The 18,248-nt window shown below is 40.3% G+C and overlaps 2 protein-coding genes across 2 annotated transcripts; one reads left to right on the top strand and one right to left on the bottom strand.

Annotated features, from left to right (window-relative positions):
- The first annotated feature begins 2,083 nt into the window (after positions 1-2,083).
- LOC131690560 (insulin-degrading enzyme) lies at positions 2,084-12,422 on the top strand. The gene is made up of 8 exons (XM_058976436.1): positions 2,084-2,291; positions 2,623-4,177; positions 4,292-4,642; positions 4,701-4,932; positions 4,992-5,198; positions 5,251-5,543; positions 5,602-5,811; positions 10,559-12,422. Exons 1-8 carry the CDS (start codon positions 2,224-2,226, stop codon positions 10,805-10,807), a joined length of 3,165 nt encoding a protein of 1,054 aa, XP_058832419.1. The 5' UTR covers positions 2,084-2,223; the 3' UTR covers positions 10,808-12,422.
- On the bottom strand, positions 12,149-17,702 carry LOC131690570 (uncharacterized). The gene is made up of 4 exons (XM_058976459.1): positions 17,396-17,702; positions 12,878-13,469; positions 12,463-12,811; positions 12,149-12,396 (listed from the first exon to the last, which is right to left on the bottom strand). Exons 1-4 carry the CDS (start codon positions 17,478-17,480, stop codon positions 12,259-12,261), a joined length of 1,164 nt encoding a protein of 387 aa, XP_058832442.1. The 5' UTR covers positions 17,481-17,702; the 3' UTR covers positions 12,149-12,258.
- Between the last annotated feature and the right edge of the window lie 546 nt (positions 17,703-18,248).

Here is an 18,248-nt window from a genome sequence, read left to right as displayed (position 1 = left end):
TGATAAAAATCCAAACGTTAATTCTATTTGCTTCAAACCACTTAAAATCCATATGAAGAAGAAATGCTAATATTATCGCGCGTACGCATACCTTCTATGTGTCAACTGTATAAACTTTGTATGCGCACACATAAATTATATGTGCGTATTGTTATAGAATTGGATTTTATGCGCCTTATACAGCGCAAATTCGTTAGTTGGGTCACGACTGCGCCCCAACTAGCGAATCGTATCCGTTAATTGGGGCAACTGACAGCTGACAAAAATTACCCAAGGGAAACGCTGATTTTTTGTTTTCTTTCATAAAAAATAAACAAAAATATTTTACAATTCACAAAAGTTGACTGTTTCCTTCCAGTTTAAAGTTGTTTTTTTTTGTGACAAAGTATGTCATTAGTGTTCTTTTTGCCATCAATTATTTTTTGATAAATTCCTTCACATAAAACAGGAAATGGATACACCGTCGGGAAAAAGCCGATAAAGCACAAACGTACTACTTTGTTACTAACTAAAAAAGATTGGATAATGTGATTGAATACATCAGAGATGACCTTCAAACTAATTGATGTTGAATGGAAGCGAAATATTTAACACATTTATTTCACTAAAGTCATTCCGAAATATGAATTCAAAAAATAAAATTCCATTGAATTTCAAAGTATGATTTTTCTGGATCGCCACAGAAATCAACCAATGAACCCCTTGAAATCAATGACATTCAAACGTCAATCAGTTTTTAACTTTCAGTTTTGACATAAGAGTGTCTTTTAGTTGGGGCATGCCCCAACTAGCGAACACCCAACTAACGAACAACCCAACTAGCGAACACCCAACTAACGAATTTGCGCTGTAGTTATGAAATGTGAATGTAATACAATATGCTAGAGGGAAACCACATGTTTCAGGCCGTGAATACATGGAGACAGTAGCGCTTTGCTTCCTCTAGTAGTTATAATCTCTTTTCGTTCAACGTGTTTTGCGTTGCGTGTAAGACGTCAAAACCCTACAAAAAACTAGTCTTACATTGAGTTCTTGTCGGCCGGTCTCACAAACACTAATGCAGTTTCTTGGTTGTAAACAATCTTATTTACTTTTGCCATCATAGTTTATAGTTTTCCACCACCTAGGACCGATTTTTTCACCCTCGCTTAACGTTTTAACTAGGTTCACCAGTACGTTTTAATCTGGCTTAAGCGTTAAGCGAGGGTGTAGAAATCGGCCCTTAGTGATATAGTATTTGTGTCATGTGACGTGTACGTACATGAACCGTACACTCAAAAAATGTAAACTTCATGCCTATTGATTTTACACATAGATTTTTGCAATTAGCGGAGGCAGATAGACACTATTTGCTGGCACATAAACCTAATGTGTGTATTTACAAGAAATATTAATCTTACATTCACATTTCATAACTATAAGGCACATAACACCCTATTCTATAACAATACGCATACGTGTCTACGAAGTTTGTTAAACAAAAATTTCTGCGAAGGGGTGCAAAGTTGATGCAAAAATGGAAATTAAAATTTAAATTTTTGGAGTCCCCTGATTTAGGCTCTACGTGAAAAATGAACATGATAATGTAGGATTCTCTCTGAACGCCACCGAAAAACTACCTAATATTGAGTACTTTTGACTCAACCTCGTGGTATCGTGCAGGAAGGTAAAATTAGGTAAACCGTGTTGAAGGCAGTTTCCATTTAACTACGGCAAAAATCATAACTCAACCTTGAGTTTAATTTACTTAAATTTAAGTTGAATTTACTTAATTTTGAGTATACCCCAAACAACTCAAAAGCACCTTACTGCACGGAAGACCTCGACTGAGTCGAATCTTTCGTTTTGTTTTCGACAACATCAATAAGTGCGAAAGCGACGCACAGCTCAACAGTACCTAAATTTAAGTTTATTCTGTGGGTTGTCTTATTTTTGCGTGTGGATAATTATTGTCCCCTCGTCACGCGTCGGTCTTGAAAACCCCCTCTTTCCCATATCGCTTTACCACTGGGTGAGCTGCCAGAAACAGTTACTCATAATGGCAACACTTGAAGTGTCAGTGTCATCTGATTGATGTCATCTTGGTATCATTATTAGCTTCTTTGCCTAAAAGTTGTGAAAAAATTCGAATTTAAAAATAAATAGGAATTTGTTTAAAATCTCAGAATATTTTCGGTTTTCCGACATTGTTGTTGTATACAATTAAGCTTTTAGTAACATTTCATGTATTATCAAGTTTATCGGGGAGTCTCATGGAGCTTGCGTGAGGGAAACTCGTTCAGGATATCAAGGTACGCAAAAGCTCGAATTTTATTTGTAATTTGTGCAATCGACTGGCGCAAGATTTCAGTTTTATTTATTCATAATATTTATAATTCTTAATTCTAAATCGGAAATAAAATAATCCTATTTTCTATGATGGTTGCGTGATCACTAAAAATATCGATATTTGATCAGTCATTTGGGTGACATTTCGTGCGACATGCGTTGAAATTTTGCCAGCTGTACATTCAAACAAACATAAAAGAGATGTAATATATTTAGTTTGCTACTTAAAAATCAACGTTTTACAGCTAAACTAGCTTCTTTTTTTATTTATTTCACTTTTTCTTACTGTTACAGAAACTCCCTGCTCATCCGACTATCAAGTAGATTAGTGCACAATTCCAGTGCTTGTAGAGCAAGTAGCAACACTAAATTTGTAAACATCATGGAGACTGGTTTAGCACATAATGTACCACTTACTAAGTTGGCTACTTCTACCGTTACTGTTGATGTAGGCAAGCTGACCCGGTTTGACAATATCACCAAATCGCAGCAGGACAATCGAAACTATCGGGGACTGCAATTGGAAAATGGGTTGAAAGTCTTGTTGATTTCAGACCCAAGTACTGACAAATCGGCCGCTGCTCTATCGGTTGAAGTGGGCCATTTAAGTGATCCGGACGAGATCCCTGGGTTGGCTCACTTTTGTGAACATATGCTGTTCCTTGGAACGAAAAAATACACTAACGAAAATGACTACATGGCGTTCCTATCCAATAATGGGGGAAGCTCGAATGCTGCAACATACGCCGATACAACTAAGTATTATTTCGATGTTGTTCCGGAGAAACTTCAGGAAGCGTTGGATCGATTTTCTCAGTTTTTTATATCGCCACTATTCACGGAGTCCGCCACCGAAAGAGAAATTAATGCTGTTCACTCGGAGCACGAGAAGAATCTTTCGATGGATGTTTGGCGAATAAGGCAGGTGAACAAGTCGCTTTGCGATCCAAAACATCCATACAATAAGTTTGGAACCGGAAGTAAGAAAACTCTTCTGGAAGATCCGAAACTGAGTAACATCAACATTAGAGAAGAACTCATGAAATTTCATTCGAAATGGTACTCGGCGAACATCATGAGCTTGGCGGTTTTTGGAAAGGAATCTTTAGATGAACTGGAGTCGATGGTGGTGCAGATGTTTTCCGATATCGAGAATAAAAATGTAACATCTCCCCGTTGGAAGGAGCTTCCATTCGGCAAGGATCAGCTAGCAACTAAAACCATGGTTGTGCCAGTTAAAGATTCACGTTCGTTAACGATAACTTTTCAAACCGAAGATTTAGAGCGGTTCTACAAGGCAGGACCAGAGCATTATGTCAGTCATCTTATTGGCCACGAGGGTGTTGGCAGCATTCTGTCTGAACTGAAGGCTAAGGGTTGGTGCAACAATCTGGTAGGAGGCTACAGTACTATTGGTCGAGGGTTTGGCTTTTTCGAAGTCATGGTTGACCTTACTCAGGATGGGTTTGAACACATTGACGACATTGTAAAAATTATATTCCAATACATCAACATGCTGAAAAAAGAAGGCCCTCAGAAGTGGATCTTTGAGGAATATTGCAATCTATGCGAGATGCAGTTTCGATTCAAGGATAAGGAGAATCCTCTATCGTTGGTGTCTAATGTGGTACACTCGATGCAAAGTTATCCGCTGGAGGAGGTCCTAGCCGCTCCGTATCTGATCTCCGAGTGGAAACCGGAACTGATAGTAGATCTGTGGAATAAGTTTTATCCGCAAAATGCAAGGATTACCATAGTGGGACAAAAGTGCGAGGAGAATGCCAAACAGGAAGAGGAGTGGTACGGTACCAAGTACACAAGTGAGAAGTTATCCGAGAGTGTGATGGAGGTGAGTTCAGTATACATATGAAACATGAGTGCCGAAGCTAGTTGGTTCGAGATTTATTGTTCGATTCTGAGGATCCTTACTATAGAAAATTCGTTTAATAAATTGCGTTTTTAGAGCTGGTCTAAACCGGACCTCAACGAGAACCTCCATCTGCCGGAGCGCAACCCGTTCATTCCGACCAATTTCGATTTGGTACCGGTAGACGCCGACATTCAGAGTATCCCTGTAATAATTCACAACACGCCGATAATTCGTGTGTGGTTCAAGCAAGATGTAGAATTTCTCAAGCCTAAGACGTTGATGAATTTGGACTTTTGTAGTCCAATCGTGTATTCGGATCCGCTGAACTGTAACCTAACACACATGTTTGTACAGTTATTCAAAGATCACCTGAACGAGTATATGTATGCGGCGGATTTGGCTGGCCTGCGCTTGATGGTAGCTAATACAACCTATGGGATAAGTGTAAAGTATTATTCGTACCGGAAATGGAATTGTTATTATGGACAGTATTGAATTACAGGTGTCAATTGGAGGCTATAACCATAAGCAGCACATTTTACTGGATAAGGTTCTAAATGACTTATACAGTTTCAAAATAGACGAGAAGAGATTTGAAATTCTGAAGGAGCAATATGTACGCAATTTGAAGAACTACAATGCTGAACAACCGTATCAGCATGCTGTCTATTATCTGGCGCTCTTATTGAGCGAACAAGCATGGTCTAAGCAGGAATTAATCGATGCTACAGAATGTATGACAAGCTAAGTTCTTATGAAAATGATATTTCTTAGATTTTTGCGTTCGTTTCAGTGCTCACAGTGGATAAGCTCCGATCGTTTATTGACGAACTGCTTTCACGAATGCACGTTGAATGTTTCATTCACGGGAATATTAATAAGGAAAAAGCTCTGGAAATTTCCAAAAAAGTAGAAGACAAATTAAAAAACACAGACGCTAGTGTATTACCGCTGCTGTCTCGACAGTTGATGTTAAAACGGGAATACAAGCTTAATACTGGTAAGTGTTATCATATATCTATCTACTTTGTCTAATTAGCATCTTTTTTAAGATGAACATTGCTTATTTGAAACCAACAATGACTACCACAAGAGCTCCTGTGCCGAGCTTTATCTCCAATGTGGCATGCAGGACGACCAGTCGAATGTGTATGTCGATTTAGTGACACAGATTCTAAGCGAACCGTGTTACAACCAGCTGCGCACAAAAGAGCAACTGGGTTACATTGTATTTTGTGGCGCTCGAAAATCGAACGGAGTACAAGGCATTCGGGTGATTGTACAATCGGCTAAACATCCAGCCTTAGTCGAGGAAAGGATAGAGAATTTCCTAAATGGAATGATAGTAGGTTTTTTTAAAATTTTGTTCGAAAATCAAAGTGTGAGAGTAATTTTATCAACAGGATCACCTGGAAACCATGTCCGAAGAAGAGTTTAAGCGACATAAAGAAGCTTTGGCAGCACAGAAACTCGAAAAGCCGAAGAGGTTGGCGACTCAATTTACCAAATTTTTGAACGAAATCTGCCTCCAGCAGTACCACTTCAATCGAGCGCAGGTGGAGGTTGCGTTCCTGCAGACCCTGACGAAGCAGCAGATAATCGAATATTACAAGGTAGGAAAATGTGATTACATTCATTTGAGCGTTGCTTTACCTTGCAAACATGGATTTTGTTAACTTTATTCCAAAAAAAATACGGTTTTACATTCCCCAAATTTAAATTGGGTTTCTAATATTCACTGAAACATAAAAAGCTATAAAATCTTTTAAGGTTCAACTGAGAAAGCCACGAAGAGTGGCTATTATTGAAAACGAAAAAAAAGCAGTTTTACTCCTCAGCTTTGGCAAAAACTTCGTGAAAATCAATGAAAAAAAAACAGTGCTGTTGTCATTTCAAAGCGACAGTTTAATTTCTTACACAAGTTGAAAACTTTACTTGTATGTCAGTTCTCAGTGGTATAAGCACAGAGAACAGACATATAAGCTAGAACAAACTTTCCCGAAAACCTGTGTAAACATGTAAATGAAAATACGTTGAAAATCACCATCGCATACAGGTTTGCATGCGTGAGTCACCATTGTATCTAAGTTTGCATACAAGTCCCGTATAGCGATTGCTGGCCGATCGTAGCGCCGACCAGTGGCAAGTTGCTACTTGCTGTTGTCATTTCAAAGCGACAGTTTAATTTCTTACACAAGTTGAAAACTTTACTTGTATGTCAGTTCTCAGTGCTTATATGTCTGTTCTCTGTGCTTATACTAGGTTAGAGAGGATACAAGATAGTCAAGTGTCATATGCATTTGGAGTAATATCAGATGGTGATTTAGGCTATTAAGCTATTATTCTACTTGCCAATTTCCGCGACGCCATTTGTGTTCTTTATTCTGATTGATACATATGTTCCTGGCTATACCTCAATTGTTTTCAATATCACAACCTTGAATTCAGTGCTATAATGTACATTTTATACACCAACGGATTGAAACAGAAGAGGTGTTGTATCGTCATTTGTATTAAATGCATGAAAATATAGAATATTATCTTATATAGCAAAGAACTTTGAATCAAATTGAATTACTAACAAATTTGAATGCCGGCCGATTAAAAATTATGCCATCTACAATTTCTAGAAGCAGTAAATTTTATAATCCTCATTTTGATTGTGTTCTCCCTACTTCTGGTTGAGTGCTATATCTTTAACAAAATAATTAACTAACAAGTACACGAAAAACCCCGTAAACACAAAATTGTTTGTCTTGACTATTTCAACTAAACTAGTTTTTTGATTTTTTCGTCATCAATTGCTGAAAAAAATGTTGCTCAGTTTCCTGAAAAAAAACTCTGAAAACAAAAATTTTAATACAAGGTAGCCATTTTTTATTAAAAGGGCAGTTTGCTTGCTATGAGTATTTTCCAAAAATTTTGATGCTAATATAAAAGCGGCTTCGAAATTGTGTTGTTTTAAGCAATTATTTCTGGTGTGTCCATTTAGTTATTATATATATTCTTTAATCTAAGTACAAATGGTCGGTGTTAAGTCAGACCGGACTAAGTGACAAAATATTGATATCGAGAAAAACGAGTTTAAAGTTTGAATCGCAGCATCCTTTACGTTATAAATGGAAATTAATTTTTGTCGCAATTCTTGTCCATTGTTACGGTTGTATACCATTCCCCAGAAAGCAATTTCCTAGAAAGCCAATCCCCAGAATTCCATCCCCCAGAATGTACCGTTCCCCAGAAAGACATTGCCCAGAAAGTACCATTCCCTAGAAAGCCATTATCCAGAATGCTCTATTCCCCAGAAAATCATACCCCAGAAAGCCCCATTCCCGGAAGAATTAATGTTCGCAATCATTTTTTTGTGGTGGAGCCGGTTTGCTCATTACCCAATTGAAGGCAGTTCCAGTTGCGGTGTGGAGTTGCTGAGGTCATGCCGCCGAATGTGGCTGCCTCTCGCAAGCAAACCTGTTATCCGCTCGTATAACCGGTTTATTCGATCATAGGTAGTGGTTCCTTCTTTCAATCATGAGCAGTTTATTGATTTTGTATGCCAAATAACTCTTGCACGCAAATTTGTCATATTTTCGTCTGACCGTTTTATTTTAACATAGGTATTTTTTTGAACTTTCCTTGAACCTATATTAAAATCGAAATGAATGCTCTTTTTGACAAACGGTTTGGTGTGTTTTTATAGCATTTCTCGACAAACATATGACAGCACAGTTCACAGCATTTAATGAAAAAGAAAACTTTTCTTTTTTGTTTACTACCAACATCTGTGGTTGGAGAGTAACCAACGACACGTTGGACGTAACGCTTTGTCCAGAATTTCCGCTAAAAGTGAATTTGTGAATGGCTTTAGCGCCGTAATAATATGTTTGTCGAGATTTATCTTTCTTTTGCATTGGAAATGTTTCATACGCAAATGTACGATCAACCCGAAATACATTCGAAAGTATTTTCATACCTTATGCCAAATGGTACTTATACCACAGACTAACAGACATAATACTCGACAACAATTCTTCACCAATGTTAGCGGTCATTTTGAATATATTTTTAGTTGGGACAGTGATAGCATTTACGATTATAATCCATATATGGCGCCACTGATATATGCGCAAGTATACGGGATAGACCACTAGTAAAAAAAAAGTTCCTGGGTCTGAGGGTTAACTAATTTGTAATTGAGTGGTTAGAAGCAGAGTTAAAAATAATAGAAGCTATTTTTTGACGGCTAAAATGAACCTGATGCGACTCGTGATGAATAAAAAAAATCATTCAAAAATTCATGTTATTCATTCAGTTGAATATCATACAATAATATTCATTTCCATAATTATCTAGACAAATGTTTTCAAATGCCGGTAAAGCATGTAAAATAACAATTATCATCGCTGACATTGTGCCAGAGCCTACTTTGATGCATTTGATTCGTTGTTGCACGTTCGCTTGGTGTAATAATCAAAGTCGAATGAAAATCTGCATAGATGAATGGGTGGTTTGTTCGCTTGACGTTATCAGCTACGTCAATGAATATTGAAAATGAATGCGGCTGAATATGATCAATTTTCATTCAATGAATTTGAATATTTGTAGCTCTGGTTAGAAGCGTGTATTAGGGCAGCGCAAAAAAAATTTTTTTTCGAATTCTCAAAGGCCCCCCCCCTCTCATATTGTGACAAATGTCAAAGTAAGCTCAGATGCCAAATTTAACATCATTTGGACAATTCTAGATCCCCGCCCACTTCGCTTGACATTTTTAACTTGACCGCTTTTTAGTTGGACCTTCGCTAGTTAGACCATTGTCCAACTAAAAAGCATCTGAACGCCAAAATCTCATGTCAAATTAACTTGGCAATCAATTTGACAATATTTAGGGATGTGAATAGATGCATTTACACTTCTTTGGAGAGTTTTTGACATATGTCAGTCGGTCCAACTAGCGAATCAAATTCGTTAGTTGGACAAGGCTGTGGCCCAACCAGCGAATCATGACTGTATAGTGTTTGGCGGATCGATATTTTTAAGGAATTAATCATAGTGTTATGCCTGTTTGTCTGTGCTTATACTACACGACTGTTAGGTCAAATGGCTAACTACCATATAATGTCTCATGTCAGACGATGTTGTGCCAACTGGGCAGACGTAAAGAGGCATTTTCATGAAGATTCAATGAACTGCTCATGTTTGAAAGAAGGAATCAATTCTTATGTTCGAGTAAATCTGGCAAGCGAATGGATAACTGGCTTACTTGCGAGGAGCCATTGCTTTCGGCAGCTCATCCTCAGCAACTTAACACCATATCACTTCATTACTTCGATTATGAAAAGGTTGGGTGGCAGGTTCTCTTCAGCGTTTTGTGGGCGAGTTTTGGGCATAGAGTTGCCATCCTTCCGGGTTTGACCCGGAGACTCCGCTTCTGTTGACCAAAGAGGAGAGCTATGTCCGTTCCTTAGCGACTGTGGTGATGAATAACCGGATTCTTCCTTCACAGCGAGAGTGGCTGGTGCTTTTGATTTTTTTGCGGTTAGCCGTGGAAGTTAAATTATGCAGCTACCTAAACCGACAACACTGTTCGCAAACGCGAAAATTTACAGCCCTATGTGAACAGTACCGACAAGTGATGCGCATTATGCACATTATTCTTGGCCAAAACAAAGCACTCAACGGCGAATATGAGTCCAAGTGCCACATTGATAACTTGAAGCGTTACAAAGAGGTCTAAAAGAAATAAATTTGTTATTTTTTCATCTCAGCGGGTTATAAAAATCGAATAAAGTATTCTAAAATGTTGAGCGATTGTTCATGCTTCAAATTTCTGTCTGGTTTTAGCGTTTACTCATGTTTCTTTTGAAATTTATCCCAGCTAGGTTAAAATCTCTGGATAAAAGCCTCACCAGAGGTGGTAACCCTATTTGAGCAATTGCTTCAAGCGATGGGTTGTCACAGAGTAATTAATCATTAGGTTCACCCGATGGACAAGCAAATATAAGGTTTGTTCCAGTACTAGGAGAAACTGGAAGTGCTCCGGAGAAAATCGTTCCTGTACTCTCGTCTTCTCTTTTTTCTTCTTCTAGCAAACCGGAGTAACAAGGAGCAAGTATTTTTTTGCTTCTGTTTACTCCGGAATGACTTCCGTGTACTGGAACAAACCTATAGTTACACATTCCACTCGACACCTAATACGCGACTTGCTTGCACGCAGAGAAATAAGGCATATTCGAATCAAATATTTTGCGACTTTGATTCTAATTCAAAGATTTTGTTGAAACAAATAAAATTTCTTTTTTTTTCAAATACCAAATACATGTTAGACGACGGGAACACTGACATCAAAATGTTCTTCTCTTGCAGGAATTCATCATTATGGGTGCGCCATCAAGACGATCGCTCTCAATCCATGTGGTTTCAACTGCTGAAGGCGGTGCCGGTCACAAGGATGCCCCGGCAGAGGAAACTGAACGCAGTACAAATGACACTGCGACTGCAAAGGACTATGTTAAAGTGTGTGACCTGGCCGGTTTCAAATCGACTCGAGCACTCTATCCGATGGTGCAGCCGTACATCGACATCAAACCGAAGGGCAGTAAGTGCAAGCTGTAGGTTTGTTACGTGAACAGCTTTTTCAATACCTGTCGGTATTCGACTAGGTCTTGGGCTCTTGTAGATATTTTGTTGAATATTTTTAATGTTTGCGGTTTGCGTAGCAATCCTCATATCGATGAACGATTGTGTCCTAAAAAATTATCAGTAGGTTCTTATTTATCAAAAAATAGTAAATTCGCTGTGTACAGTGTCAGTGTCTAAAACAAACAAACAAAAAATTCAATATCTAATTGAATGTCTGGCATTCAAAAGAGGATAACGTCCATTTTTTTCTAAGCCGACTTTTTTGAATTTTTAATTACTCAAAGTAAACCATGTGTAGTGTCATTTGAGATATTTGACAATTTCCTTCTAGTCACTAGGTGACGTGACGTAAACCAGGCTTGATATTCCGCGAATGTCAGTTTTCTGTGACGTCAGAGAAATGGTTGAAATAAACGGTTTAACCGAAAGTTGTAATTTGGCAGTTCCTATGCTGGGAAACAATAATGTCCATCGAATTATTCACAATGTCATAATTTGTGCACCTAAGCACACTTCCCAAATGACCATCGAACACCATGTTCGCTCTAGTTCTGTGCTCATCTCAAACCCACATTTCGTGTGCAAACTCGAACGCGCTAATGCGTACCAAAACACGTACACATGTTCGTCTGCACAACCGAACCCCATGTACGTACGCGGTGTTCGTGCACACAGGTTCTTGACACTAGATTTCTCTTTTTATCACTCATCATCACTAGTGTTGACTCATTCTGTTTTGCATGTGCCTTTCTTGTGTACGCACATGGTGTACGTACACGGTGTTTAAACCTAGGTTTGCACATCGTTCGCTTGGGTTCGGTGTTCGAGGCGAACCTGTACACAAAGGCAAAGTAAGTTTGAGGTTGAACGCGTGCACGAAATTTTGTACACAGATGCAAACTTATCGTTCATGGGAACACTGCACCTAAGTGATTATCAAGAAAAATGGAAAATTTGACTTATACCATGGAAAACATCTCTCACAATAATTTTCTTTTCCCAACAAAGGTTTTGGCCTTCAGCATAGCTTTCTTATGATCTATCAGATGCCGATCTAGCATTAACAGCATAACGAATATTAATTTAATCTATTTGTTTTTGCTAACGATTTCGATGATGCCCGCTATTTACACTCTATTGAGCTAGCCTAGTTTATGTAAGCCTTGTGTGAGAATAGGTTTTTTTTCGTTGGCCATGGGGGGATAACCCCGTTTCATATAAAAGCCAGTCATTCAAATGGTGTTAGAAAATATTTTCTACTGTTGGAGGTGCAAAGTTGGACTAGGTTCACCAATCACATTAGCCAATAAGAGCTTCGAAATAACCTTGTACTTAGTAATTCATTGTTTTCAAACACTACAATTCACACATAAAGATCCAATATCTCAACGAGACTATTGCTGTTCAATCAAGCTGCACACTTCTCACAGATAAATGACCACTTCAACGAGTATTTTATCCTGCTTCAAGTAGGAATTGGTCAAGAGTGCCCTGTACGGAATCTTGAAGCCTGTGTTCGTATTCCAAAAGTCGTGGGAGTTTAGATCGCTGAACGGTACACCCTGGAATAATAAACGTTAATATTTTATCTAGGTCTATTGCATAATTATCCGAAATGTCCGACGTACCTGATTCAATAGGATGATCTTGTGCCGCAGGAATTTTTTGGTTTCGACCCCACCATAAAGGGAACCCTCCTGCAGGATCACATTCGGTTTTTTCTTTAGTTCCTCGTCCATCGGTGACAGTTGCTCTAGCTGCATGTACACATTGTCCTTCCCGTCGTGGTTCAGAGTAGCCTTCAGACGTAGGTTAAGACCTGATATTACAAACACTGGACTAGTCAGAGTGCTGACATTGGATTGCAATCGTTCTGTGAAGTGTTCGATCTTCCAAAAATACTTGTACACCTTGGCATCGCCGCTAGACACGACAGTGTTGTTGAACCGATAGACCTCGTAGTCGCGGAGGCCACCTCTGAAATGAAGTTAAATAATAACTGTCATTGGTTCTCACCTATATGCATTTACGATGTATACTCACGTGAGAAACCTAGTCTGTACTGGTTTATCAATCGGCTTAAAGTCCAATACCTGCGAGTTAGTTGGTGGTTTACTTGGTTTATCTTCCTGATCGTTACCCACTCTAACAAGCGGTAAGACCGGCTTACGATTGCTCTGTGGCATTTCTTTAACCATGTCTCGGTTGAATTTCTGTCGCGAGTCATCATGATCTTCGTCGGGGAAAAAGACATCACCGCCTGTAGACTTGGGAGTTGTACTGGTAATCGTAACCAGTGGTGATGCCTCCTGGGATGTTAGTTTCGTACCGGTGCTAGTGCCCAATTGCGTATTGGTTCGTTTGACGGCCTTGTATTCAGATGCCTGCAGGGGTGGTGGGTTGAAGTTAGGATCGCGTATCATCGCTCGGATATTCCCTAACTCCAGCAAAAGCTTTGCCTCCAGGGTGCGAAACGCAGTTAGCATTTCATCCGTGCCGCAGACACCAACCAGAGTTTTGCTGATGGTTGCTTGAGCGCTAGCTTCTACCTCGCCGGAAGTGATCGTACACTGGGCGGTTTGTGTTTCGTATGGGGACTCCGGAGTGCCATCATTTACGCTGGTCGTGTTGGTGGCTGCAATATATACAATATATCTAAATAATAGCCGATTTTTACAAACTTTGTCTCGATTGAGTGGCATATTAGTGTTCAATTTTGGACGGCTCGGTTACATGGTTACATTTAATTTATTTCATGTTGACACGTAGCTGATCAGTTTTGTAGCTGTCGCCTGTCGAACGCTTGTATATGGGTACTAATGGCGTGTTTGCTTGCCTATATTTCTGCTGGATACTCTTGGTAAACTTCTGGAAAGGGTAATCCTCAACAGACTGACGACCTACGCTGAAAGTGAGAACGGACTATCGCAGAGGTAGTTAGGATCAAAGGGATATCGACGGTAGGTGCCACCCGCACAGTCATCGCGAGCGCGGAGAAAGCATGTTACTTCCAAAACCGAGTACTGGTCTACGAAACGAACATGGGGTAGAGGTCGTTTAGGGTCACAGCGGCAGTACCTCAGAGGCAACGCTCTGGAATATCATCTACGACGGAGTTTTTTTAATTATTTTTGACAGTTTACCATATAAGTGGCATTCGTGTCGTTCTACAATGGAGTGTTAACAGTGGAACTGCCCAGGGGAGTTTAGATCGTTGGCTTTGTAGATGACGTTGTGCTGAAGATAACCGGCGAGACCCTTGAGGAGGTAGAAATGTTGACGGCAGAGTCAATAGACATCGTAGAAACCTGGATGGCTGACGTCAAGTTACAGCTGGCTCACCATAAGACCGTGGTAGTGCTGGCCAGTAACCGTAAAAAATCCAGCGTGTCGAGATTAACGTCGGGGGACAATCCATCCCATCGATGCGTGCGCTGAAGTACATGGATGTGATGGTCGACGTTCGATTAAATGACAACAGCCATGTCGATTATATATGCAAGAAGGCTGCGAGTATAACTAACGCATTAGTAAGAATCATGCAGAATCAAGCAGGAGCAAGAGGCAGCAAGAGACGTCTAGTGGTGGGTGTCTGTTCCTCAATACTGAAGTATGGCGTACCGGCCTGGGCTGCTACGCCGAGCCGCGAGTGCGTAGAGAACGACATCGTCAGACGCGGTATGCGTAATTGCCGCGATGATTCCCATCTGCATCACTCTGGCTGAGGACGTGGAATGCTACCAGCGGAGAAATGCACGTAATGCAAGGAGACTGGTAAGAGCGAACTCGTTGGCTAAGTGACAGCAAGTGTGCCACAACGCGGAGAAGGGAAAGTAGACCCACCGACTCATCCCAAATGTGTCTTCTTGGGTACATAGGAAGCATTCCATTTGATGCAGTTTTTGTCAGGGCATGGATGCTTCCGGAAGTACCTGCATCGGTTTGGACACGCTTCATCACCCAATTGCCCGGAGTGCGTGAACGTGCAAGCGATACCGAAATATGTGGTCTTCGAATGCCCTAGGTTCGAAGTAGTCCGCAGGGGTATGCCTCGTGTGACAGTGGACAATATCGTCGAAGAGATGTACCACGACAAGCATATCTGGGACGCTGTCAATGGAGTGGTTACGAGTATACACTCCCAGCTGCAGAGGAAGTGGCGAAGGGACCAACAAAGTAGCTCCATAGAACACCGCCGTGGAACCACAAATCGGGTTTCGGGAGAAATTCCGCCGCCAGGGAACTCTCCGTAGTACGCGACATAGCACCGGCTTCGGGTCGCCGAGGCGCCAGTGAACCGGACGTCAGGCTTCACCGGAATCGTCAGACCGACCTCAACACCCTACCGGGTAGCTCGTGAGTAGGCTAAATCCACCGCCGGGGATTAGATCGAGTAGACCGCGTCGAATAGCTAGCAGTGCGTCGTTGGGAGCCAGTGAGCCGGAAGCTGCGCTCCACCCGGAATCGCTTGATAGACCTCAGCACCTACTGGCTGGCCCGTTGAGTAGGCTAGGCCCACCGGGAGCAATCTACCGCCGGGGAATTGACGGTAGGATAAATTTGCCACCGTGGACTACCCGACAGAATCGTGACGAAAAGGGGAGCTAATTGGCTCAGGAAACAAAACGGTACCGAGAGAAATCCCGTTGCCGGGGAACACTCAGTTGGAGTGGGATAATATCCGAATCGATCTCGATAAAGCTGGGAGCTAAATGGCTCAAGGAAGCAGGCATCGGTGTCGAGGGAAATTCCTCCTTTTTTAAACTATCGGTCGGAGTAGGGTGAGTTCACCGTTTTGGATTATCCAAGTAGAACGTGATCTCAGGGAGCTGAATGACTTACGAAAACATGAGCTAAAGCTCAAGGAATCAGCACCCAAACGGCTCACGTGGACAAGAGGGTGACGCTGGTGACGTAATAGATGGAGACAAGAAGCAAGGGAAGAGCCGTTGAAACAAATCTCATAAGGCGAGGCATTCCATCAACCAAGTGAGGCTCCGAAATAGAGCAGATGAAAGAGGTGCGACGAAAGCATAAGTCCCCCTGCGAAGTAATGCCTTGATGTAGTTCCGTGGGGTAGAAGGGCGAAAAAAAGTAAGGAGAGTTTTTAGTGATTCGTGAGTTCCACACACTGCCAGACATCAAGCTTTTGCTTTTGAAGTTTTTTAAACATTACTATAAAAAAGCAGACATTGTCCTTTGAAGTTTTTTAAACATTACTATAAAAAATCAGACATAGTCCCAAAAGCTTAGTCGATTGGTATGTGATCAATATTATCGCGCGAAAAATTAAAAAAAAATCTAGAAAGCCTTCTATGCACGTTTCCGCATATGAACCTTTTCACTGTAATAGCGGCGTCATGTGAAAATAAAAAACTACAGTGCAAAAATTGACAAGATGTACTCCTCTATTCATCCCACCTAGTTGAACACATTAGTTAGAGCAGTATCTACTATCTCTATTCAACGCATTAGCTCAAATGGTAGGATGAATAAGGGTACGTTGTACTCGACTTTTCGCTTCGCTTAAACGCGAGCATTTTACATTTTCCAGCTAAATTTTTTAACTGTACTGCTTCCTAGGAACGAAGCAAAGATAATGATACCTATTTAAGCGCAATCCAGTCACTCTAAGTCGAGTTATCAACGAAACAGTGACATATTGACTAATGAGATGAATAAGGACTCGTCTACCCTACATTGTATAACCAAGAGTACTTGAAAGGATAGTCGGCTGAAATACACTATACACCAAGAGTGCTTTCTACAAGATTAACGGTCACATAAATATGTGCGTTCTTATAAAAACTATACAATTTGTCTTTATGGGATATTAAAATATTGTAAAGAGGACGAAAACAAAAATGATGACATTGATACTGGTTACTGGCTCCTTTTACCAGCCACTATATATTAATCGTCTCATAATTGACAATTGAATAATCTGAACCAGCATAAAATATATGATTTAGACTATTCCGTTGTCAGTTGTAACTTTTTCAAAAATATCAGCACAGACAAAAACAGAAATTCGCAAGCTTTCCTACATAAACCAAGACAGTTTGTTTGGTACAAGCTAACGCCGCACTTATGAAGAGTAGTCACATATGCATTCCAGTTAGGATATTTCCTAACCCGTTCCACTCCATTCGGAATTAAACACCATCAACGGTGGCGGTAAGCGCATCTATATCGCGCTAAGAACGATGATTTACTAGACGCATCGAACCCTCGAAAGATACAATGCAGTAACTCGTCACGGGTCAAACACTTTTAAAGCGTGCGCCAGAGTCACTTGAAAATTTGTTTGATCTATAAATATCGGCGACAAACATCATACGCAACATATTTAACCCATCTTTGCTCGGATATCACAAATGAATGCTTCCGACGGCGATTTAATGTTTTTCAATTCCCGCTTCAAGGGGACCTGCACCCGTTAATATTTCTGCTAGAACCTTTATTGAATGTAGTTAAGCAATTAGCGTGCACCCTTAGGATAAACCGGTTTTATTTTCGCGAATTAAATCACACCATTATTCACGCGCGGTTTTTCCCTACCTTGAAGGTCTGCACCGGAAGCACAGGTGACTGCAAACAGAACCAATAAAGCAAATGACACTATTTCGGTATTCACGATGGCCATGATCTTGACCCTCGCCTGGATAAGCACGTTTGCTGATTAATACGTTTCGAACAAGTATTTTTTTGCTATTTTCCTGCTAATGAAGCTCTCAGTGATAGGTATTTGAATTACAAAGTGACTTAGCTTTCTTCGTTAGGTGATTTACGCTAAATTTTGCAATTGCGAAAGAATCCGTTTGTTTTCCGATCGCGCGTGATTTGAAACCGACCTCTTCACCGCTAGGTGGATTAAGTAGAACTGAGCTCGGGTATTTATTTTTGGGTTTAATTGTATCCCCCAGCGATGTCGATTTGTTATGCATGGCGTTTGCTTTATTAAACTACATACGTATGAAATGTCTATAATCCTAAGTGAGTCCAATGTTGAACAAGTTTTCAATTTTTAATTACTGTATGTATAAATCTAGTCCAATAATTATAATAAAATGCTCGGAAACGTGGTTCAAAGTAACGTATCTATAGATTTAGCAGTACCTGGATGCGCGTAAAATATTTTAAACCATGTAGGAGCCAAGATTTGTGATAAACGATGATCGTGATGAATGTTTGACATGGGGGTGGGCGTAGCGTAGTTGGTAAATCGATTGCCTTGTACGCAGCGCACCTGGGTTCGAGTCCCGAACTCGCACATAGGGTTAGAAATTTCTCATAAGAGATTGTTCTAACCCGAAGAGTCGAATGACCTTAAGGTTAAAGCCTCTATAATAAAAAAAAGAAAAAATGTTTGACATAACGGAAGATAAGCATTTTTCTCAGAACATAAAATCAC

The sequence above is a fragment of the Topomyia yanbarensis genome, chromosome 3 (assembly GCF_030247195.1).
Source record: "Topomyia yanbarensis strain Yona2022 chromosome 3, ASM3024719v1, whole genome shotgun sequence".
Classification (NCBI taxonomy): domain Eukaryota; kingdom Metazoa; phylum Arthropoda; class Insecta; order Diptera; family Culicidae; genus Topomyia; species Topomyia yanbarensis.
Note: the sequence above shows the minus strand (reverse complement) of the source record. Positions and strands in the feature narration are given on the sequence as shown.

Excerpts from the sequence above, each read along its gene's own strand:
- LOC131690560 (XM_058976436.1), top strand. The coding sequence starts at position 2,224 with ATGTATTATCAAGTTTATCGGGGAGTCTCATGGAGCTTGCGTGAGGGA. Across the intron at positions 4,643-4,700 it reads ATACAACCTATGGGATAAGT|GTGTCAATTGGAGGCTATAA; the intron begins GTAAAGTATTAT and ends ATTGAATTACAG. Across the intron at positions 5,544-5,601 it reads ATTTCCTAAATGGAATGATA|GATCACCTGGAAACCATGTC; the intron begins GTAGGTTTTTTT and ends TTTTATCAACAG.
- LOC131690570 (XM_058976459.1), bottom strand. The coding sequence starts at position 17,480 with ATGGCCATCGTGAATACCGAAATAGTGTCATTTGCTTTATTGGTTCTG. Across the intron at positions 13,470-17,395 it reads TTCCGGTGCAGACCTTCAAG|CCACCAACACGACCAGCGTA; the intron begins GTAGGGAAAAAC and ends TATATATTGCAG. Across the intron at positions 12,397-12,462 it reads AGATCATCCTATTGAATCAG|GGTGTACCGTTCAGCGATCT; the intron begins GTACGTCGGACA and ends TTATTATTCCAG.